Below are 25685 nucleotides of genomic sequence, written 5' to 3'. Positions count from 1 at the left end.
TGAGGGAGGAGGTATGGGGGCAGGTGTAGCACTTCCTGCGGTTGCAGGGAAAAGTGCCGGGTGTGGTGGAGCTGGAGGGGAGTGTGGAGCGGACAAGGGAGTCACGGAGAGAGTGGTCCCTCAGGAAAGCAGATAAGGGTGGGGAGGGAAAAATGTCTTTGGTGGTGGGGTCGGATTGCAGATGGCGGAAGTGTCGGAGGATGATGCGTTGGATCCGGAGGTTGGTGGGGTGGTACGTGAGGATGAGGGGGATTCTTTTTTGGTTCTTATTGCGTGGACGGGGTGTGAGGGATGAGGTGCGGGAGATGTGGGAGACACGGTTGAGGGCATTCTCGACCACCGAGGGGGGGAAGTTACGGTCCTTGAAAAACGAGGACAACTGAGATGTACGGAAGTGGAATGCCTCATGATGAGATAATATGGATATAACTGAATCATAATGTGACAGATTATTAACTGGCAACTACTGTAGTTCACAATTGAGATGAAGATACAAAGAGGGGAGAACATGAAATATTCTGGTATGCTGCTGACTACCAATTTAGCAGTTTGGATATTGAATGAGTGAGTTTGAGAGAGCTGGAAGTAATTAAGAGCTTCTTTAGGTGATCAGGGATTATTTTTCAGATAATAATTGGAGCAAGAATGGGCCATTTGGCCTCTTGATCCTGCACAAGCCATTCAAAAGATCATGGTTGATCTGATATCGGAGCAAATTACTGCAGATGTGAGAACCTTTACTGCAAACAAAAAATGCTGGAGATCACAGCACCTTCAAATTGTGAACCCTTTCCTTCCCTTTCTTTTGGATTTGCTAGTGACATTCTCTGTCATTGTGTCCTCTCTTCCCCACCCCAAGTGGGACTGTCTGTTATTTCTAGTCTGGCACCCAGACATACTGTTGTTCTGCATTCTCATATTCCGAGCACTTAATCTGAACTATCAACTCCCCCAGCACTCAACCATACCCCCAACTATTGCATAAATGCTGCCCCCTCTATATTTCAATTCAGCTCTGTGAAGAGTCATCTAGACTCAAAACATTAACTTGCTTTCTCTCCATGGATACTGCCTGACCTGCTGTGATCGCCAGCATTTTTTGTTTATTTTCAGTCATGTTTGTCTGATTGTGGTATCAACTCTACTTTCCAGACTGACCCCAACTTGAGTTGAATAGAGTAAGGGCTGTATTGGATATGGTATTTAGCAATCTACTAGAACTATTAGAGAAGTGAAAGTTGGCAGCATGTGGGTTGCAGAAAACAATTACGACATTACATTCTGATGGCGCCGAAGTAAAAACAACACGACAGGGCTTTGACTCACTCAGAGATAGTAAGAACTGCCCATGCTAGAGTAAGAGATAACACAGTGTGGAGCTGGAAGAACACAGCAGGCCAGGCAGCATCAGAGGAGCAGGAAAGTTGATGTTTTGGGTCAGGACCCTTCCTCAGAAATTGGCGAGGGGATGGGGGCTCCTCTGCTGCCTGGCCTGCTGTGTTCCTCCAGCTCCACACGGTGTTATTTAGTACAGGGCTTTAGCAGTGTGGACTTGGAAGTTTTAAGAAGAGTCTTAAGTAAAGCTAGTTGAGAAACATTACTGCGGGGGGAAAAGAAAAAAATGAACTAGTTTGAAAGCAATTCTTAAACGAAGAAAGAAAATGAATTCTGGTTTTTACAATGCCTGTACAGTTATCCTAATTACCAGACAGTTGAAGAAGAGGAATAAATTTTCCATCATTATTATAGATGATCAGAATAGTTTATGATGCCAGCTGAAGGACAATTCAGAACCTAGAATGAAATCTGGCTTTATAGATTTCATTTTTTATATGTTTGAATTTGATTTGTTGGAATTCTACTGAAACAAATGAAGGAGTTTGGATTTAACAGTACCATAGAAGTTTATTATACAAAATAAATTAAAACAAAAAATGTAATTGACATATAGCATAGTTTGAAAGATTTGAAAACACACAACAAAACAAAGTCCCATCTATTACCCAACACCATCGTTTATATTTAATCAAAATCCGGGGAAAAACATTATTTCACTATCCAATCTGTGGGTTTGACTTAATTACTTCTTCTCATAGGGCAGGAACTGAGTTATGAAGTATTTTCCCTTGAATGCTCTCACAACTAAGATCTTAGACTTTCTCAGCTTTGCATAGAACTGATCTGAACAATCTCCTTTTCTAGCGAAGCCTATACTTATTTCTGACTTCAATCAAGTCTTCTTCAAACTGAACCCAAATGCTGTTGAACTGAATTCTTTTTAAAAACTTGTTCATCCTAGATTCTGCTACAGCTAACGACTTAATGTTTTCTCTCCCCTGTTGTAAACTTCCACAGTATAAACAAACTTTCATTAATAATTCAAGGTTCCTTGCAGTCACCTGCTTCCTGACACGTATGAGGTTAAAACCATAGTTGATAAAGACTAGCCTAAGAATTTTTAGATCTGTTCAAAATAGACCAACATTTGAAATCCAAACTTTAAAAATCAAGAAATTAATGTGTATAAATACCATGTCTTTCATCACAAGGTATATTAAATAGATTATTTTTGTTAGTTTCACTGAGGACCACAAAAATTCTGGTGATTGTAAATGAGGTTAAGAAATCCATAATACATATAAATGTTTAATCTGGAAGTGTTGGGTCCTGGATCAAATGGAATCTGTTGTTGTTTAAATCCTGAAGGATGCAAACTTTTTTTTGTTTATTAGGGAGATATGGCATCGCTGGCTGGGCCAGCATTTATTGCCAGTCACTAGTTGCCCTGGAGAAAATAGTGGTGAGCTGTCTTCTTAAACTGCAGCAGTCCATTTTGTGGTAGACCCACAATGCCATTAGGAAGATATTTCTGGATTTTGACCCAGTGATTCCAAAGCAATGGTGATATATGTTCCAAGTCAGGATGCTGAGTGCCTTACAGTGCAGACGGTCACGTTCCCATGTACCTGCTACCCTTGTCTTTCAAGGTAAAGCTATGGATTTGGAAGATACTGTCTGAAGCACTTTGGTGAATTTCTGTAGTGCATCTTGTAGATGATGCAGACAGCTGCTACCGAGACTCGGTGATGAATGGTGTGAATGTTTGTCAATTTGGTGCCAATCAAGTGGGTTATTTTGTCCTGGATCATGTCAAGCTTAAAATGTTATTGGAGCTTCACTCATACAGACGAATATGGAGTCACCATCCTGAGTTGTGCCTTGTCGATAGTGAATAGGCACTGAGTGGTCAGGTGAACTACTCATTGCAGGGTTCCTAGCCTCTTTCATGCTTTTGTAGCAACAGTAGTTTTATGACTAGTACAGTTCATTTTCTGGTGAATGGTAACCTCGCAGGATGTTGATAGTGGGAGAATTCAATGAAGGGGAATGTCATTGAATGTCAAGGGGCAATGGTTAGATTCTGGCTTGTTACAGATGATCATTGTCTGGTACTGGCATTGCATGAATTAATAATGTGGTTATTTTTCAGGGCTCAGTAAATACCGGAATAGTGTCCAGGGAATGGAAGTTAAGAACAATCAGTCAGCACTACTAAACTTTTCAAGGCCAATTTTCCGTCCTTGTAATTGAATAAATTCAATTGATCAAGACAATTTTCATCTATTCTGTATAATAATCTTTTTTATTAGTATTACATGAGAAACTTTGTCAAACAATTTGAAATACTAAATGTAGTTCACTACCTCACTAATCATATCAGAGTTCCAAATTTGACTGCCATTAAATTAGTCTCACTAATCCCAATCTCTAGTGAACTTTTGGATAGTACGTTCAAGAATAGAAACTTTCCTCAAACAGTACCAAAGCTCATTTTAGACCTTGAGTATGGATATGTATTTATTCAACATCAAAACTTTTGTAGATAAAACATAACCCATATCAATATATAATTGTAATATAACTGTTATCTTGCATGCATTAACTTTAAGTCGACAAAATAGATTGTTTTGAGGTTTGAAATCTTGATTTAGCTGATCAGGGTTCCTACACAAAAGGTGATGTATTTCATTACAATGTAACAGATGAAATGCCTATTTCAAAATGGATAGAATTAGGCAATATTCCAGAGACTAGGAATTGACCATACATATTCTGAGTATGGGATACAGTTGATATTTCTGAATAATTTTACTTCATAATCATAAGACTACTTTCGTGTTATATCTTTGTTAATCATTATTTTGGCATAGAACATCAAGAATAAAGTGATAACAAGGTGTAGAGCTGGATGAACACAGCAGGCCAAGCAGCATCAGAGGAGCAGGAAAGCTGAAGTTTCGGGTCGAGACCCTTCTTCAGAAATGGTGAAGGGGAAGGGGATTCTGAAATAAATAGGGAGAGAGGGGGAGGTGGATAGAAGATGGATAAAGGAGAAGATAGGTGGAGAGGAGACAGACAGGTCAAAGAGGCGGGGGTGGAGCCAGTAAAGGTGAGTGTAGGTGGGGAGTTAGGGAGGGGATAGGTCGGCCCAGGGGGGACGGACAGGTCAAGGAGGCGGGATGAGGTTAGTGGGTAGGAGATGGGGGTGGGGCTTGAGGTGGGAGGAATGGTTAGGGAGGCGGGGACGAGCTGGGCTGGTTTGGGATGCGGTCGGGGGAGGGGAGATTTTGAAGCTTGTGAAGTCCACGTTGATACCCTTGGGCTGCAGGGTTCCCAAGCGAAATATGAGATGCTGTTCCTGCAGTCTTCAGGTGGCATCATTGTGGCACTGCAGGAGGCCCAGGATGGACATGTCGTCCAAGGAGTGGGTGGGGGAGTTGAAATGGTTCGCGACTGGGAGGTGTAGTTGTTTGTTTCTTTGACTTGTCTGTCTCCTCTCCACCTATCTTCTCCTTTATCCATTTTCTATCCGCCTCCCCCTCTCTCCCTATTTATTTCAGAATCCCCCTCCCCTCCCCCATTTCTGAAGAAGGGTCTCGACCCGAAACGTCAGCCTTCCTGCTCCTCTGATGCTGCTTGGCCTGCTGTGTTCATCCAGCTCTACACTTTGTTATCTCAGATTCTCCAGCATTGGCAGTTCCTACTATCTCAAGAACAAAGTGATGTTGTGATGCTTTTCAATGTTGCCACCAGGTAAGGAGGGAAATTTGCCCATCCCTATTTTTTAAAATCCCTTCGTGGCCAGTTGCACAAATATTATTTCTTTTTAACACACAGCTGCTATACTACAATTAAAAATAGAGTTTGTGAGAAAATGAAGGAGCCAACCACCAAGACAACACAGTATGGAGCTGGAGGAACACAACAGACCAGGCAGCATCAGAGGACCAGGAAAGTTGATGTTTCGAGTCAGGACCCTTCTTCAGAAATTGCAGAGTTTCTAGCCTCTTCCTTGGTTTTCTTCTTGACCCAAAATGTCAATTTTTCTGGTCCTTTGATGCTGCCTGGCCTTCTGTGTTCTTCCAGCTCCACAATGTTATTTCTGACTCCAGCATCTGCAGTTCTTGCCATCTCTGAGCCAACCATCAAGATTTCTTTGAGTGAAAGAAAGAGAGACTTAATTTTTTTTTCTTGTGGTTAATAATAATAAAAGCAACATCAAATATATACAAGCACAAACAAAGTTTAAAAGCAAGAGTATAGATGGAGGGAATAAAAAGTTATATGCTTTAAATATTCTTGGGGTCCTTGAGGTGTTAGATTTTTGACCCTGAGAACACAGTTGCTGAATCCTCAACAATGAGGCAGATTGTAAATATTATTGAGCTGAATGGTTTCCCCCATTTGCTTTTTCACTGCTTTCTGCTTTCTGAGATTATGAAAGAAACAGGTAGGGAGACAAATAGACTCTTCTAGTTCTTCCTTGCAAATCTGTTTTCTTTTCTCTCTGCTGTGCTGTTCTAAAGTAGTTGATGAAATATAGTTCAGTGTGTTTTCCTGAGTCTAGCTGCATTCCGAGGTAGCTAACAGGCAGGGGAGCCTTTCATCTCCCAAAATGTGAAATTTTCATAAAAGTAAAACAGGAGATGCAAATCTCTTGATACTGCCTCAGTTGCCAAGTTTCAATTTTTTTAGGAAAAATAATGATTAGCTCTGTCCAGACAATTTTGTTTATTCCGCGAGCTTTCCTTAGTCTGTGGTCAGGTGACCACATCAGCTATTTTAAGTCCATGTTTTTTCCATTTTAAAAACCATTTTAGTCCATGGAATGTTTCCAAGTATACCAATCAGATGATGAAAATTAAAATTTTATTGCACATTTACCAGTATTGTAAAATGGTATAATTGTTGACAGTGCATTTTATGCACTTCTTGTGTCTTAGGTTGCCGAGGAAGACTCACTTTAAAGGTGAGAAAAAGGCACATGGCTGTTTTGCATTAGTTATTCTTTCCTGCAGCTAGAAAGTTTGGCATTCTAAGATAATAGATAACACAGTGTGGAGCTGAAGGAACACAGCAGGTCAGGCAGCATCAGAGGAGCAGGAAAATTGATGTTTCAGGTCAGGACCCTTCTCTGGAAAAGTTTGGCATTCTTCCACTTCCTATATGGACACAGGAGCAACAATTGTCCCAGGACTGGAGAACAAACGAATTCAAGAGTAGCAGAATCAGCAAATGTCACAGGGAAATAGTTGAATAAAGGTGAAGGAAGGAAATTGAAGAGTGGGGGATGCAGTTATTTGATAAAGAGCGTGCTATTTCTGATATTTTCAAAACTATTCAGTTAAAAAGCCACATTGTCATGCTTGTTTGTAGGAGACGCAAATTAAGTGCACCTCTCAAGCATTATACCACAAGTCAATTTATATCGTTTAGGATTGAGCAACAATCCTGATCATTTAAAATACTGGACCAAGACCCCGGACTTTTCAAAAACTTTAAAAAATAAAAAGGCAGCTGGGCTATGCTCTAGGAAAAATACACAGCCACAGACATAGCTGCTTGGAACCATTTTTCAGCCCAAAAATCCACTTCACACCTCGACTCTCAAAGAACAATTAACCAGACCAAACTCTCTAGACTGAAACTAACTTTTAGCCTTTGGGCTATCCCAACCCAGACATTATGGAACCTATATTCATTCAGAGAGATATCAGACATTCAACCTCAAAGTACATTCACACATACTCTTAACCGTGAGGAAGCTAACTGACCTCAAAGGGAATACCAGTAAACACAATGGCAAGCGCAGATTTGGCATGAAGAGGTCCGCAATTAGTATAATTGCAGGCCCTAACGTCATGAGAGAGCTACCACCCCAAGAGTGATCCCCACAGCCATCCCCAGAAGAGGGATCCCAAACAGCTATCTCCCCGAGAGCTATCTGCACAGCTATTTTGAGAGGACGGATCCCATGGCAATCCTGAAACCTAACGACACAGGCCTGTTCTGGACTAGGGGAACCAACGGCTACCAATCACGACCTGCAGACGTAAAACTGACAACCTCCGAAATTCACTGACCAGCGCAAGGCCTGAGACACACCCTGAGGTGTAAACCACCTTGCAAAAACCATCACAAAGTAAAGAAAACCAAGCACTCACTTGATAAGTTCGCTATGCATCCTACCGCAACAGCGGACTCAACCAGACTGAAGCCTACACAGTCCGATGTCTTCATCGAGGCACTGGGTACGGCAAGCGTGAATGGCCAGTTGTACTTCAAAATCGCATTTTCCACAGTGGTGACCTAAAATTCCCGAGACCCCAAAGTTTCCAACCTAGCTAGCAGGGAAGGGAAAGTGGGTGGTGGCAGTGCAGGGACCCCAAAGAGAGCCTGATTAAAGTTTTCGAGAGTAAAACTGTGCTTAGCTTCTAGTATTGTTTAACCTCTGTTTAATTTGATAATGTATTTAACTACTGTCCTCTATATACTTGTGTTATTTTCGCTGCTTTATTGCATTTGCCTTTATTTCTTGTATTATACTTAGTTTTTTTGTATTTAATGAACACCGAGATTCTTTTGCCCCTGAAACACCTGCCTACTGCCTTCTTTTCACATTCACTAAATAAGCCCAGTGCCAAAACCAGGGATTTGGGGGTGATTCAAACCACGTAAATATCAGCAAATTACTGGTTGCAAACCAGAATCTCTACAAATGAATGATTTAAAGGCCAAAAAGCTTACTATTTTTCATTAAATGTGTCGCTAGCTATCAGCATGACATTCTCAAGCAAGTACAATCTAGGGTGAAAGATAATGAGGAAATAGTCTCATTCTAGGTTGTCTAGTTTTTGCATGTTTTAGTTTGGCCTGTCAGAATAGTAGTGTATGCAGAAATTCAATTTCTTCAGGAACATTTTGTCCTTCATCTGTTTGGTTGTGGAAATAAACTTATAGGGTCAAATAGTGACCTGAATTGCAGTTAAGAAAATGACAATAACCTTTAATGGATTACTGGGATTTTGCAAATTCCAAGTGTTAATGTAACTCTTAGACGGCGACCTACAAAAGACCTAGTTTCCCATTTTTTTAGGTGTTTACCCGATTTTTGTGGTTATTAAATGGTTAACAGCCATGGCTTACTCTTAATATAGGAACTTATTCTTAGTTGGCAATAAGCCCACTTACTGCCTCTCCAATTTCTGAACACCTCTTAAAAACTTAAAAAGTACTTCCAGTCATTTCTGTTTTAACTTGATGAACCTTGAAAAAATAATCTGCTACTGTGACTGATTTAGTTGAATATTGTACTTGTTTATAAAAAAAAATCTGAAAGTGATTCAGATAATCCTAGCACCACTAAAGTGATGTCAAGCTCATATGACGAGACCGGATGATTTGCAATGAAATCATTGAAGACTGCAATAATATTATTTCTCTAACTTAAATTGTTCTTCGTTGGCAATAAGCAATAACTTAAAGGCAAATGCAATAACTTAAATTGTATAGCATATTAAAGACTTGCATTGAGTGAGCAATATTAACCTTGCATCCTGTATTACAATTGGAGTCATAATCTTTAATAGGCAAACTCTTTCAACAAGTTAAATGATCTAATTGCAAAATCGAATGACAGCATTGGCTGTAGCTTTATAATTATTGGCATCTGTCCCCATAGGTGGCATTGTGTCTCCCACATCCTTTAGCTAAGTTATCACTTCAGCACAAACTGTAAATGAATACGTTCAGTCTGAGTTTCCATGAGTAAAATATACGGCAATCCCACTCAAGTTTTGTTTTCCCCTTTTCTTTGCCTTTTAGCTAAGTTTTTCTATTCAATATGATCTCCACTGTGCATTCACTATCAACAAAATGTCTTCTGATTTTGAAAGCTGTCCACCCTTAGTTCCTGAAGCAAAACAGTTCCTGTCCTTCATTTGCTTTTAGATTTCTCTGCTGTTTCCTCCCCCCTCCCCCAGCTGAATATGTCATGCTTCTGATAAAACTATCATCCTCACCAACTCAATGGGGTATTTAAGCTCAAACAGATCTTAGTAGGTGGAGAGAACCAAAGATTTATGTATTGTTGACCATGGAGTCAGGAATGAGTGCACAGATACAATAAATAGAACAGATGGGAGTTAGGGGTAATCGGGAAACATATGAGGAACCTCATGAGAATAGGTTACTTGATTGCCTTAGAATGAAACAGCAGCAGCAGATAATATTAGCATGAGATCATATTATGTAAAAGGAATGACAACAGGGAGGTGAACCACAAGCAATATGGAGAGAAGAAAATGCAAACTAATCCCATTGTGCAAATGGCAGTTGAGACAAATTTCGCCTAATGTGTCATTGCATCTCTATGATAGTGTGCTTATCCTTGAAATTCAGCAACTCTCAATACCCCGTCCTGTCTCACAATACAACACGTTCTGCCCAAACCAAAGTGAGAGGGGAAAAAAAGAAGCAGCGTAGAGTTGAAACAAGAAAGGCAACATAAAAGTCAGAGAATTATCGGAGGCTGACCTATAGGAAAAAAACAATGTAAACCCAATAGACTTGCCTAAGAGAGGCAACATATTGTCATTAAAACACCAGAACATTCACTGATATAACAACTCAAATCCACAATAAAAATCACATTGGGAACAGAAAAGAAAATGAAGTTGAATCCATTTCTTTTGTGATTGTTTTGTAGATGGTATGCTGTCATTCATATTTGGCAGAAGAAACCTTAATTTCACAAAATCATTCCACTATGAGGCTGTAATAACCTACAACTAATTGACAGACAATCACAGTCAACTTGTGGTACAAAGTTAAATTTTCAGGTCAGGGCTCAGATTACATACCTTTGATATTATATAAAATGGGTCATGCCTATTTCTTAAGTGGGCATTATCTAACTTTGAGAATTAATGTTCTGAACCTCCATGTTTATTTTTATTCTATCTTTGCCATTTATTGGTAGTAAGCCAATAAATAATGATCTGTCTTAAATAGAACACAAAGGTCAGACAGAATTTACATGTTCACACTTCTGTATATCTCTTTATTTTTCATTAATTTTACCTCGCTATTTTGCTATTAGTTGTTAGGCTTTGATAGAATGTGTCTTTCACTATAACTGTTTAATTTGTGTCCAATTATCTCATTTCCAGAATGGTGTTAAATACACCTTTTAGCATGTCTTTCAATATAATCATATCATTGCATATCTTAACGTCATCTTGTTTGTGCCCAAAATCAGTGCTAAAGTGCCAACACTGTCCGAATAACATCCTGAACCTCTATACAAGTTTAATAAAATGACAAAAGTAATTCTTTAATAGATTCAGTTCACTTTTTCAACTCAATTCACTTATCATTGCAACATGAGGAAATGAAAAAGCAATGAACCAAATAAGAACTCTCTTCTTCACGAAAAATTATGTCCGGCAACTCTCCACAGCTGCTAAAGAGTGCTACACTGTTAATTTATTCTCCAGTAGCTTATTATAGTTAAGAAATTTTTGAGCATTATTTTGACTGATTTTTATGTTGTGATATTTCATGGTCCCAAGATAAAGAATAAATTTTAGACCAAGTTCTGAGGTGCAGTAAACAAAAATGATTAATATCCATGGAACAGACAGTGCATTCTGCAGTTCAGGCAAGTGCCAGAAAACCTATTCTGTATAGAAATGAGTAGAACAAAATCAGACAACCTAACTGTGACAAAGTGGACTAGTTTGGTTCGAAGAATTCGGGTCAGAGCTGTAATTAAAATTTTACTGTTGAAAAGTCAAAAATAGTGAAGTTAAACTGTGCATAAGCTGTTCCAAATATTACTGCACTGCACTGCTGTAAGGCTATTGTTGTGAAATATACAAAGATCATGTTATTAATGAGGAATTGTACAGGACTGAGACCATAAAATAATAAATATGTATGTTTATTGCATTATTTTGTGTCAACATACAAATTAGGAGCAGAGGTTAGCAAATGAGCCCCTCAAGTCTAGAGGTAAAAGGTAAAAGGCAAAGTTATCATAGTCTTCCCAGACCATAGGGCAACTCTCTCGTTAGAGAGAGATGACTGGTGGTGGTTTAAGTGAGGATCACCATGCCTCAGGCAAGGGTAAGGATTGAGCAGAAGTGTCTTTTGTGGTAACCTGACCTGATGTGGTGGGTGACTTAGCTCAGTTTGCTGGACAGCTAGATTGTGATGCAGAATGATGCTAACAACATGGGTCCTCAGGTCTGCTTTGCCTTCTTTTAAAATAGTCAATGACCTTGCTGTTTAAGGCAGAGAGTTCCAAAATTTCTCAACCCTCTGAGAAAACCCTCTGGTGGCACGGTGGCTCAGTGGTTAGCACTGCTGCCTCACAGCGTCAGGAACTCAGGTTCAATTCCATCCTGGTGTGACTGTCTGTGTGGAGTTTGCACATTCTCCTTGTGTCTGGGTGGGTTTCCTCTGGGTGCTCCAGTTTCCTGCCACAGTCCAAAGATGTACAGGCCAAGTGGATTGACCATCCTAAATTGCACATAGTGCCCAGGGATGTTTAGATTAGGTGGGTTATAGGGGATGGGTCTTGGTGGGATGCTCTGAGGTTCGGTGTGGACTTGTTGGACCGAAGGGCCTGTTTTCACACTGTAGGGGTTCTATGATGAAAAAAAAAGCTTCCTAAAGAGTGACTACTAACTTTAAAACAGGTCTGCACTCACCTACTTGAGGAAATAGATTTTTACATCCACTTTGTCAAGACTATTCAGGGTCTTCTTTATTTCAATCGTCACCCCTCCACTAAAAACAAGCCTAATCTGTACAACATTTCCTCATAAAACAACTCACACATTTCAGGTATCGATTTAGTAAACATCCACTGAACCACCTCCTCCTTTCATTAAGGAGACTGATACTGCACACAGATTTGGGATTTAGTCTTACCTATGAGCTGTATGAATGAAGTAAAGTGTCTCTCTTTATTTTCAACTCTCTGTATTAAAGGATACCCTCAAGGAATAGCCTTCATATGTCCATGTTGTATCCCTCTGCCCCTCACAGTTCTGCAATTATTCTCCATTTAAGTAATATTCTGCCTCTTTTTAATTCTTCCAATCAAAGTGAACAATTTAGCATGTTCCCACCTTATACTCCAAACGCCAATTTTTTTTCTGACTCACTTACCCTATCTAAACTGGTCCACTTCACAACATGCGTCCTTACCTACATTTGTGTCATTTGCAAATTTAACTGCCATGCCTTTGCTCCCCTCAGCTAAATAATCGGCATAGATTGTAAAACATTTAGGCCTCAGCACAGACAACTGTGGGATGCCACCCATCACATCCTGCCAATTAGAAAATGAACTATTTATGCGCTCTGATTTCTGCCAATTTTCTTGTCATGCAGGTATGTTTAGTCCTACATCACATGCTGCTTCTTTGCACAGTAAACTTTTCTGTGGCACCTCATCAAATTCCTATTGGAAATCTAAGTACAAGACACCAGCAGTTACCCTTTATTAACAGAATATGTTACTGCTATAAAGGACTCCAGTAAATTGGTTAATCATGATTTCCCTTTCTTCCCAATTACTTTGAGGTTTGATAAGTATGGTTATGGACCAGGCCAGACACCCTCAAAATATTTTAAGAGGGTAGTCTAGACCCTAACTTTTTCTTATTTTAAAGGCAGGTGTGAAGTGGGTGCTCCAGGTGTCATGCAACTGGTCAAACCACTTTGCTTTAAGCAAAACACAATGTATTTAAACGCTACAGTTGAAACACGAAGAAAAGAAAGCGAAATTTAGAGTAACCTAAGTGACCCAATACAGCAGCTTAACTATTTATCTGTTCCAATATAGTAACATCCTATAAGCACACCCCTTGGCAAAAAAGTAAATGCAAACAATAGATTCTTACAGGCAGGAGGGAACAATATCCAGAGAGAGATTTCAGAGAAAGTGAGAGGAATCCTTTTCTGAAGCTTGCAACACTTCTGGTACTCAAAACACCTTGGACTGCTACAGCTAAAAGAACTAGAAAAAAAAACCGAAGTGGGAGAACTGGCCACTCCCCTTCCATTGTTAAACAGTTACTCCCTAGACTCTTTGGTACCTCTGCTACTTTTCCTAAGTTTTTAGATATTTTACATGAATACCATTTATATACCTTCTGAGGCCCTCTACTTGGAAGAGATACTGAATGAGTGCAGACTTCTCCCCAGATCTGGAGGATGAATCTGTTGAAATGAATTTGGCTACACAGGTTGTAACAACCTTCACTTTCCACACTGTGCAAAGTACGTACTAGGATACCATTTAATACTTTGGAAATTTTTGGATATTTCAGAAACCAGTTCACATCAGTCATGATCAAAGCTCCCACAGTGCAATTTGACCTTTTTAACTATTCAGGAGGTTTGTTGATGAGTGTTGCATGATTCTTATTAATAAGGACTTGGTTCATCTAACCAAGAAACTGCCATCAGTTGGCTGTCTTTTCTGCTTACTGCATGCTTCAACCTTTGACCTAATAAGTACATTTAATTTTATTTAATTCTGACAATTTGGGTTTATCACCTCACCTTCCTTAGAGACAGAGAGAGTCAGACAGAAAACTTTGAAGAGTGGTTGCTTAAAGTAATAAGTTACATTCAAGCAGTATCTTGCAATCTGGGTTGGGCAGTTATCTGGCCAATTTGGCACATTATCAGAATGTCTTGAGGAATAAAATGCAAGACTTAGTTTTTAGATAGCAATTAATATCACTGTCAGTGGGTTAGATCTGTGCTTTTTCTCTTCGTTTGACAAAATTGTTTAATGCTAATTTCCTGAAAAACGTCCAGGGTTATTTTAGAGTTCCCAAAGAAGGGAGCTAGTTCTGTTTCTCTAATTGGATTAAACTTAGTCCTCCTTAAAGGAGGCCTGAGCTTAGATCACCCATCTTGAGGCAAAGCCATCAAAAACCTCCCAGCTATATTTTGAAGTATTCTTACGCATCTTCTTTCTTAGTAAAGATTGTTCTACTTTCCGACAGAGTGATTCTTTACTTGAACTCAATATCAAACTAAAAGTGTCTCTCTTAGGAACACAATTGGTGATACCAAATTTACACAATTTCTTTCACTTCTGAGTAGATTTCAGGGAGCACCTTACATATTTTAAAATAGGATAGATAATGAACATTAAGACTGTAAAGTGGTGATCTTATAAACTTGCACTCCTGAAATGGAAAGAATACAATTCCTCCAAGACATCATTGCTTCCTCCTTAAAATACTTGATTTATATTTGATAAAGCTCCAAATTTAAGTATGCATAGATATTCCAGGACCCTTAAACTGAGCATCAGTCAAGTGATCCTCTGAATTTTGTCCAGGGTTTCAATAACCTTTACCCTGTGATAGATCAATGAAGAGCATCATCAGTGTGGTTGGACCAAGGCTTTGTACTTGGAATGATTGGACATTTAATTTTCTATTTAATTGTCTTAGCTTTGTTTCCTCATATCATTTTTGTGTCCAGTGCATAATGCTTATTGCTTTTACTTTAAACTTTAAGGACTTATAACTTGCAACCTTGGACAGTCTTGACATTGCAGTCCTGTGTGTGTTCATATTTTGATTTTCCCAATCCAAATGTATTAATTTTCATTTGTTTACATTGAAGACATTTGCCAGTCATGAGCCCATTTCCCCAAAGCGCACAGATCTTTTGACAGACCTCTAATGTTAACCAAGTTCCCAACTCCTGTTCATATCCTTGTATCATCAGCAAGCTTGTCAAATTTCCTGAGTGATACCACCCGGTTATTAAGGAAGATAATAAAAAGCTACATATCTAAAGAAGATCTCTGCAGGTCTTGACTAGTGACTAGATCTCTTCAGCAACCATTAAAGATTCCCTAATAGCTAGATGCATTTACCATCTGACTCAATTTCATAAGCATCAATGCTACTTAGCTTCTTCTGTAGCACTTTGTTTAAAAAAAAGTGTTTGAAAACCTAAAACTACAAGATCTACCAGACATTCACCATTCAACAGCCTTTTTTTGAAATTAGATGCAGCTACTCCAGCCCAGTTTCTAATTGAGGTACGTTGCCAATTCAAAGTACTTAAGGTAACAGTTGAAATTGTAACAATTATAAAGTTGACTGAAATCAAGTAGTCTTTTTATTTGAAATAAAGAACCATTGCTCACAATATATGAACTGGAATTTGCTCTCCCTATTGAGAAAATCTGAGTCTTTTAAATTAGTTTACAGATGTGAACTATTCTAATACCTGCTGTTTACATTTATTTTCATTCAATACTTTTTAAGTCTATTACCCCTCCAGCAAACAGGTGACTTCCTCTGTGGTTTCTTTGATGCTCATTTGCGGTTTATGTTAAGCAACCATAGTCTTTAAAAGAAGTCTATTTATTTTTACTGTCTCTAGAGTTTGACTGAGATAGTTATCTTTTGAAGACTCTCCTTTCATATTGAGATTGTACATTAGATGTCTATTATAAATGTCTGAGTTGCTTTTGTAAACCTAGCCTAATTTGAAAAAAAAAGATAGGCCAGTTTTCTCTTTTTGCTAAAAGATGTGAAGGTATCATTCTTCTGGTTCCATGATGGTCTGAACTAAAATAACTGAAAGTTCACTTTAAGCGTCAAACAAATCTATGTTGTGATATTTACAAAGGCATTGGCATGTACATTATTACTACAGTGTGGTCAGGTGATAAAATGATGTTGAATATAATGGAACTGCTTATATGACAGGAATGTCATTTTCAGTGTTTCTTTTGTTGTTTTAGGAACTGACTAGTTTCAATTACCTGGATTTATACAAACTTGCTGACCTATTTAACCTTACCCTGCTGGAGGAAGCAGTGGTTAATTTCCTGGTCAAACACCTTTCGGAACTGCTGAAGAACCACCCTGAGAAGGTTATGGCACTCCCTTACCGGCTCCTGCGAGAAGTTCTGAAGAGTGACCGTCTGACATCGCTAAGTGAGGAGCAAATCTGGCAGGTAACAAACTCACAGATGTACTTCACTTCAACTCTCAAGTTTGTTTTGCTCACTTCTCTTCAAAAGGTGCTGATTTCTTGGGGTGCTATGGTTCCATATGTTCACCTTCCATTATTGGGTTCAAGTGAGAATTGTTTATGAATGATAATTGTTAGTGAGATATTATTTGATTGTTCAATTGTAGGGACAGTGCATTAAAGCACTGACGTTTTGTTGTTGAATGTCTATGATGCACATTTTCATGAACAGTCCTTGAGTAGGAACTTTGGCAGCTTTTTCTTTTCCCTAATCATGGGATCTATGGCCAACAACATCATCCCTGTTACTTTAAGTGATATCAGCAGACTGAGTACAAATCAAAGATCAAACCTGTGACCTTTCCAGTCTGTACTGTCTATCTGTATGTGAATGTCTTAAATTTCAAATTCCCTTTTCAGAGAAGTGATTAAAATATCAAAATGATGAAAACTTCAGGAATGGTGGTCAAATTTTACAAAGTAGCCTCAAGTAGATTGTTAAACTTCCACATTGAGATTGTACATCAGTTGTCTGTTTATAAATGTCTGAATTGCTTTTCTACATCTAGCCTAATGTGAAAAATAAGAGGATAGACCAGTTTTCTACTTAGGCTATAAAAGATGTGGAGGTATCTTTCTTCTGGTTCCATGATGGTCTGCAATACAATATCTGAAAGTTCACTTTAAACGTCAAGCAAATCTGCTTCACTGCTGGCCTCCTGGGACTGTAAAGATCTTTTCAAATAGGATGAGGGCCTTGTACTAATTGCTTATTGACTATTCATTTTAGGCCGATAAGCTTTCTTCAAAGCATTCTGCTTTGGTGATCGTATTATAGAAGGGATTGGAAAAGGGAATGCCTGGATTACAAAGTGAAACAATTCACAGGTACAATTGCGATCACTCAACCTTGCACATTCCAGCATTTTTCTGATTTTAACAAAAAAGACTCTCGTCAAAGTTCTCAGTTTTAAGAAAGTGTATTGGGGAGGGGAGGAGGAAAGAGCGAGCTATAATCCTTCAGAATAATGCTGCAAAATACCCTTGTCTGGTGAATAAATTGTAATGCAAGCATGCTGAATTTAAAATTGTTCAGAAATAATAAATGTATTTCTTTACGTTGTTAATGCTGTGAAATGGATCATATGGTTTAGTTTCTTTTTTTTTATAATATGCAAAAACAGATGTGCTGTGCAATTCTTTCTATTTTCTGTAATTTTTTTCTATCTGACTGATATACACAGAAAAAAATACAACTATTGGGATAAAATAATGTTCAATTTTATTCAAGAGAAAGGAATCTTGAGTCTTGGTCATTTCTGACTCAAAATTGGCTTATGATAGGATCTTAGTAATTTGTAATATTTAGGAGAAAGGATAAACTCCACAGAGCATTGTTAATACACCTTATTTTGTAGCTTGGACTCTGCAAGCAATAGTTGATTTGTCAATGTGTCCTGTATCTTGCTGGATGGAGAAATCACAGATTGTTGTTCTGCTTTAATTTTGTGCAATTTTAATCTCCCTCAGTATTTTATTTACGTTGTAGTATTATTGCACATAGATATTTTACTGGTATTTTATAGTGGGAAATATACTCAGATTGGTGCTGCGAATCGTACAAGTGAAGTGAGTCCATGCCACCCAAAATTCTGACAGACGTGTAGGCATATTCTAATTATTTTTATCATAAGGTGGTTTAATTAATCTAAATTTATGGTTCAAGGAAAATCTCATAATGTTCCTCTTGAATTGAAATGACTGTGGACTGAATATACATTTTAATGCATTCTTGGATTAAGGCATATATGTAAGAATAATATTATTTTTCATTAACCATTTTGCATTTTCCAGATTTTATTTGTAGTGGAAAATTAGTGTGATGAACGTTTAACCACAAAAAACATTAAACTTAGAGAATATCATTAACAATCACACATTCAAGGAAACAAATGACAGCCTAAAAAAAGTATTGATTTATTGGAAAATACCATTATTGTTAGCTGTAAAGCAATTAATTAAGACTCTGATGTTTTGAGGACACACCAAAGACAATCAGCTGAGCTAATACAGTAGTGTAAAAGCCCCATTAATGGGACTTCTGTGTGATCTGTCATTTCTTTGTACATAGACTTGTAGCCTCACTGAACAAGCCATTTGTTTTATTTTAATAATGATGTCATACTTGATAGTTTTCTTTAAAAAATGTTTATATTTTTCTGAAATAAATTGGATTGCATGTTTATTTTCTACTCTAATTTTTTTTGTATCGTTTTGCTGCTCTATGACAATGCGTGTTGCAGGGAAATGTAAAGACAGTGCCATGAAAAGCATTGCCAAGCCCAAAAATGTCAATAACCATATAGGGATGACAGACAGACAAATAATTTAGCTTATCTATAGGCCTATGTGGTTAAGGCCACAGCAGGATGATTATGGTTCCCTTAAAAAATATCAAAATACTTTTTTTCAGAATTCTAGAATCTTAACAATGTGGTAACAGAGCAGTTGGAAAATCATAGAATAATTAGCAGAGTCAATAAGGCTTTTTGGAAGGAAAATTATTTTTGACAGATTTATATAACCAGCAGTATAAATAAAAGGAAGCGAGCAGGTATAGTTTAGTTTTTGATTTTCCACGACAAATTGATGAAGTGCTGCAAAACAGTTGATATACAAGGTTAGGGTTCTTTGGAATGGGGATAATCAATTATCATAGGTTGAGCAGAAAAGACAGCAAGAATATTAATAAATAGATTATTTTCAAAAAGGCAGCGTGTGAATTTGGGAATATTGCTGGGCCCTCAGTTGTTTACAATCTGCGCTAGTAACTTAGATTAGGGCACCAACTTTGCTGATGATGCAATCTAATGTGGGAAAGTCAGCTGTGGAGAGGGCACAAGGATACTGCAAAGAGATAAAGACTGATTCACTGATTGGACAAGGAAGTGCAATTGGAGTATAATAGGGTAAAATGGATTATATTCTACGCTTCGGTGAGAAAAATTGAAAATACAGAATATTTTATAAATAGCAGGAGACCAGTAAATGTTAATAATTAGAGGCATTTGGTGTCCTTATTCCTGAAGCAGAAAGTTAACGTGCCGAAATAGCAGCATGAGGAACGGAGAATTTTTTTTATTACAAGCAGCTGTGGTTTAAAGAGCAAGGAAGTTTTGCTCAGTTGTGTATTGTTTTGATGAGAGCACATCTGCAGTATTGCGTAGAGGTTTTATAGTCTTTACCTAAAGTATATCATTGCCTTAGAAGAGGTACAACAAATATTCAGTAGATTGATTCCTGGAATTATGGGTCTGTCATAGAATCATAGAGAAATTGAAATAAGTGGGCCTGTATTCTTTGGGGTTTGGTAGAACGAGAAGTGAACTTTTTTTCAGTGATTCAACAATAATCAAATATTTTCAGACTATGAGAATTGAGTGATATAAGGATGTGCGGGAAAGTGGAGTTAATGATGTAGTAATTAACCCATGATATACTTGAATGGTAGACCATGTTCAAAGAGCTCAATCGCGTGCACCTGCTCCTCCTCCTATTTCTTATTATCTTCTGTTCCTGCTGGAAATCAGATATCAAGACTCATGTTATCGTACGTATTATGAGGTGTGTGTAGTCTATGTGGTATAGAATGAGTCTTTCACTCATAAAATATATAAAAATCATTCAACATAGAGATACTAGTAAATTGTTTGAGCTGCAGGCTGACAAATGCCCAGGTCCTGATGAACTTCATCCTAGGGTCTTCAAATATATGGCTAATGAGATAGTTAATTACTTGGTTTTAATATTCCAATACACTCTTGATTCAGAGACAGTCCTATTAGTTTTGGAGTAGATTTGTAGCTCGGGTTGTGGGTGTTGAGGTTGGTTGGCTCGCCAAGCTGGTTTGTTGTTCCGTAGATGTTTCGTTACCATGCTGGGTGACATCATCAGTGCAGCCTCCGATGAAGCGTTGGTGTATTTTCCCACCTGGTTTTTATTATTACGTTGGAGGATTAGTCCTATTAGTCCTATTAGATTAGAGGATAGTGAACATAACTCCTTCATTCAAAAAGAGTGGGAGAGAGACAAAGCAGAACTACAAACCAGTTAGCTTAATATCTATCAGGGGAGCTGTTAGAAGGTGTTTTTAAAGAAGTTATAGCTGTGAACTTGGACAAGTTCAAAGTAATGGCAGAGACATCATGTATTTTTGAAAGGGAAGTTGTGTTTGACCAATTAATTAGAGTTCTTCAACGAGGTAATACAGTCTGTAGGTAAAGGGGAATAAAGAACCGTACATAGATATACAGAAAGGATTTGTCACAGCAAACATTATTGCAGAAAATACAACTCATAGCATAGCGAGTAACATGGATGAAGATTGACTTGTTAATGTATGGAAACAGACTCTTCGGTCCAACTTGTCCATGCTGACCAGATATCCTAAACAGAATTGATTTCATTTGCCTGCATTTGGTCCATATCCCTCTAACTTTTCCTATCCATGTACCTGTCCAAATGTATTTTAAATGTTGTAATCGTACCAGCCTCTACCACTTCTTCTGGCACCTCTTTCCATACAGGACCACCCTCTGTGTGGAAAAGTTGCCCCTCAGGTCCCTTTTAAATCATACCCCTCTCACCTTAAACCTATGCTGTCTAGTTTCAGACTCCCCTACCGTTGGAAAAAGACTTTGGCTATTCACGTTATCCGTGCCCCTCATGATTTTATAAACCTCAACAAGGTTTAGCCTCCGATGTTCCGGTGGAAAAACTAGTCTATCCAGCCTGTCCTTATAACTCAAACCCTCAAGTCCTGGCAACATCCCTATAAATGTTTTTTTCTGTACCCTTTCTAGTTTAACAACATCCTTCCTATAGGGGGGTGAGTGTTTTATGTGGAAAGGTTGGACAGGCTTAGCTTGTATTTGCTGCACTTTAGAGAGTAAGAGCTGACTCTATTGAAACATAGCAGATCCCTCTGTTTAAAGTTAGGGTCACACTTTTAAAACAGAGATGAGACAATTTTTCCTGAGGGTCATGAATCTTTGGAACACTCTTCCTGAAAAAGTGGTGGAAGCAGGATCCTTGACTATTTTTAAGGTGGAGCTGTATGGATTTTTAAGAAAGAAGATAAGGTTATTTAGGATAGGTGGAAATGTGGATTTGAGGTTACAATTAGATCGGCTGTGATCTTATTGAATGATGGAGTAGGGACAATGGGCTGATCGGCCTACCACTACTAATTCATGTGTTTGTGTGTTAACCTTAGAAAATTATGCAAATGGATTATTATATATTAAATCTGTGAGCACTGCAGGCTATGAAGCTCTTATGTTTTAACCTTTTTATGTTGATTTGGCTGATCTCAGCCAGTCTGCAGTGGGGCATATCAATTAGTTTGGGTGGAATTATTGTTAGGATGGCTCAGGTTAACAAGTGTGAGTTTGTGGAAGTTGAATAGGAACAGATGTGAGTTGACTCTTTAGTCACACATTATCGATTAGTTACCTGACAATTGAAGTCTTTACCCATCCATAAAGAATATTGTTCATGTTAGGTACTGGAGAGTTGCCTGCTGGCTGTCAAGGCCCCTGGGACTGTACCGTAGCAAAAATCATTGCATTGTTTAGAGAAAGGTGACCATTGGAAACATGCACAATTGGATGAGCATATAAATTAGACACATTGATAGATAATCAAGCCAACGTTTATCTTTTCTTTTACCTTCCAGCAGAGAGTTCGGAGATCTGTAGAATAGTAATGTGTATATAAAAGGAGCAGTGGGGGAAGGTGTGGGGAAGAATCACTGTATACTATTTCAGTTTTGGTCATTATAATGAAATAGGATATTTTCTAGAAGCATGATGTTACTATTGATCACAGCTTTCATGTGTGTCCTGGGAAGTATGATATTCAGACTGGAATCTAGAAGATTTGAAATGCACCACCTCCCTCTGATATCACTTAGAGTCATAGAGTCACACAGCATAGAAACAGGCCCTTCAGCCCAACTTGTTCATGCCAACCAGGTTTCCTAAACTGAACTGGTCCCATTTGCCTGCATTTGGCCCACCTCCCTCTCAACCTTTCCTATTCATGAACCTGTCCAAACATCTTGTAAAGACATGTTTATTAAACATACCTGTATATGTTCTAGTACTTTGGCATTATGTTATATTCAACAAACACATTCAGGTTTGAGTGAGCCCTAGCTTGCAGAATTAACAGAAACCACATTGATATAGTTAACTCACTTGGCTCAATCTGTGATTAAAACGTGGAGGTCAGAGGGTGATTAGTAGAGGATGAATAATGAAGTTGTTGGGAAGTTCAGTCAAGTCGTAATGTCAAATTTAGTACTTAGACATGCATCAATGGAAAAAGACAGCTTTTAGGGTTGGAGGACTAAATAGAGTATGACTTATTATTTTACTATGCTATTTAAATGATGAGCAAGAAAAAAAAAATGCCATCAGTTTCTACTAGCCTGATGTAACTTGGGAAACTTATGTAAGAAAGATAATGAATAGCACTGATCACAGATTTTAAAATGCATGGTAAAATATAATCCCATCTGTTCCAAAACAATTACAATATCGTACTCAAGCGCCAGAGAGAGTTCACTTCTATAGGTTTAACATAACTCTCTTTTTTCAATTCCCAATATTCAGAGTTTGATAGCATCTCCTTTGAGTATTCACACAACTGTGCTCAAACTTTCTCAGCTGTGAATAATTCCTTCAGGGTTCTAACAAACACTTCTGGTCTAGAACTTTCAACCTAAAATACTGTGGTAACCCATTACCTAACTGTTCTGAATTATCTCCTTTCTCTAGGAGGAACCATGTTTTTATATCTAATTCCAACTGGGACTTCTATGAAATACAAAAACAAATTTTCCAAGCTATGGGTTTTATCCGTAAGCAAAAAGTAAATTAGTTCCTGGTTCTCCCAATTGAAGGCAAGCTAATACTGTTCAAAGTTTACTTTGTCTGCTTGTAAAATTCTCCCATTCCAAACAAATTCCCATTACCACTCCAGTGACTGCTGGCTGAATCTCTACTCTGACTATGTCAGTTTTTAGATATGCTGTCACGTGCAGCACTGAGTCTGCTAGTATGCACATAGACCTGCATTTTCTCATGCCAGCCACAAGTCATCATGGCCAAAGGCAAAAAGAGAGGGGCACAGGATATCTGGTGCTTGCTTCAGTTCCCCTTCCTCCACAAGGTGACAGGGTCCGGCCAAAGGAGGAAACTCACACAGGTTTCTCAGAAGTCTCCTCTCAGGACACTCCAGAAGTGGCTGGGACCCCTACCTCCATCTTGTTTGACACAGTCCAACCCTAGGAAGTTCAAGCCAAGGGGAATCAACTTGTCTCAAGCAAGACAACCCTCAGTTTGTCTGGTCTGGGCCATTCAGACACAAATGACTCCCCGGATTGCCCAACAAAACCCCCAAACTAATGGGCTCCACTGCCAATCAGACTCCCTCCAGCTAGCTATGGAACCTGGAACAACTCCAATGTAGTGGGAGGGGAGAAAGGTCTTTTGAGGGCACTTTGTTTGCATAGGTAACATTGCATTGTGTATAAAGTCTCGCATTTGCATAAATGTCTATGGTTTTGCAACAAATCTGGTTATTTGAATCTCGATCTAACCCTGATTGTATCTTTTTTCTTATTTATACACTTGTGGTGTGAAGACATTGCTGGCTGGCCAGTATTTATTGACCATCCCTTGTTGCCCTTGAGAAGATGGCGATGAGCTGACTTCCTGAATCACTGCAGTCCACATACTGTCAGTTGACTCACAAAGCCCTTAGGGAGTGAATTGCAGGATTTTGACCCAGTGATAGTGAGATGTGGTCATATATTTCCAAGTCAGAATGATGAGTGCCTTGGAGTGGAACTTGCATATGGTGGTATTCCCATGCATCTGCTTCCCTTGTCTTTCTAGATAGAACTGGACCTGGGCTTGGAAGGAGCCATTTCAGAATCTTCTGTGAAGTTCTGTAATGTACCTTGTGGATATCGCACACTGCTGCTACTGATCGTCAGTGGTAGAGGGGTGTGGATGCTTGTAGGTGTAGTGCCAATCACGTGGGCTGCTTTGTTCTGGATAGTGTCAAGTTTCTTGAGTGTTGATGGAGTTGCACACATTGAGGCAAATGGGGAGTGTTCCATCATGCCTTGTAGAAGGTGGACAGGCTCTGGGGAGTCAGGAGGTGAGTTACTGACCGCATTATTTGTAGCTTCTAACTTGCAGTTGTAGCCACTGTGTTTGTGGTGAGCCCACCTGAGTTTCTGGTGAATGGTAACCCCAAGGATGTTGATAATGGTGGATTCACTATTGAATGTCAAGAGGTATGGTTAGGTTGTCTCTTTTTGCCTGGCATTTGTGTGAAATGAATGTTACTTGCCACTTGTCAGCCCAAGCCTGGATATTGCCCAGATCTTGTTGCATTTGGACATGGACTGTTTCAGTATCTGAGGAGTCACGAACAGCAATAAACATTGTAGAAACATTGGTGAACATTCCCACTTCTGATCTATGATGGAGGAAGAGTTATTGATGGAGCAGCTGAAGATGGTTGGGAGTAGGACACTACCCCAAAGAACTCCTGCAGAGCTGTCCTAGAGCTGAGACGGTTGACCTGCAACAACCACAATCATCATTCTGTTTGTTAGGTATCACTTCAATCAGCAGAGAGTACGCCTTCTGCACATTTCATGTCAGCTGTGATGAAGTGTCATCTGTACTCAAAACATTTGCTTACTGTCTCTCCATTGATGCTGCCTGACCTGCTGTGATTTCCAGCATTTTTTAATTTTCAGTACAGATTCCAGCATCTGCAGAGTCTTGCTCCTCTAAGGAAGTATGTGCTGGCATAGGAGGGGTACAGAGCAGATTTACAAGAATGATCTTGGAGATAAAGGGCGTGTTATATGAGGAGTGGTTGAGGATTCTGGGTCTGTACTTGGAGTATAAAAGGATGAGGGGGTATCTCATTGAAACTTGCAGAATGCTGACTGGCATGGGTAGAGTGAACATGTAGAAAATGCTTCCATTAGAAGAAGAGACTAGGATCCAAGGTTGCAGCCTCAGAGTGAGGGAGACCCTTTAGAACTGAGATGAGGAGAAATTTCTTCAGCCAGAGGGTGGTTAATCTGTGGAACCCATTGCTGCAGAAGGCTGTGGAGGACAAATCATTGAGAGTATTTAAGATTGGTTCTTGATTACTCATGGTGTAATGGGTTAGAGGGAAAAGGTAGGACAATGGGGTTGAGAAACATATCAGCCATAATC

At 38.8% G+C, this 25685-nt stretch overlaps 1 protein-coding gene across 1 annotated transcript in view; it reads left to right on the top strand.

Moving 5' to 3' along the window:
- klhl32 (kelch-like family member 32) overlaps positions 1 to 25685 on the top strand; it is a 273091-nt gene that overhangs the window by 144075 nt on the left and 103331 nt on the right. Inside the window, exon 8 of the mRNA XM_048597003.1 lies at positions 16139 to 16354. Coding sequence (XP_048452960.1) covers positions 16139 to 16354 — 216 coding nt within the window. The remainder of the gene's footprint in view (positions 1 to 16138; positions 16355 to 25685) is intronic.

This window comes from Rhincodon typus, chromosome 5 (assembly GCF_021869965.1).
Source record: "Rhincodon typus isolate 14 chromosome 5, sRhiTyp1.1, whole genome shotgun sequence".
NCBI lineage: Eukaryota > Metazoa > Chordata > Chondrichthyes > Orectolobiformes > Rhincodontidae > Rhincodon > Rhincodon typus.
This window is presented reverse-complemented; position numbering and strand designations above follow the sequence as displayed.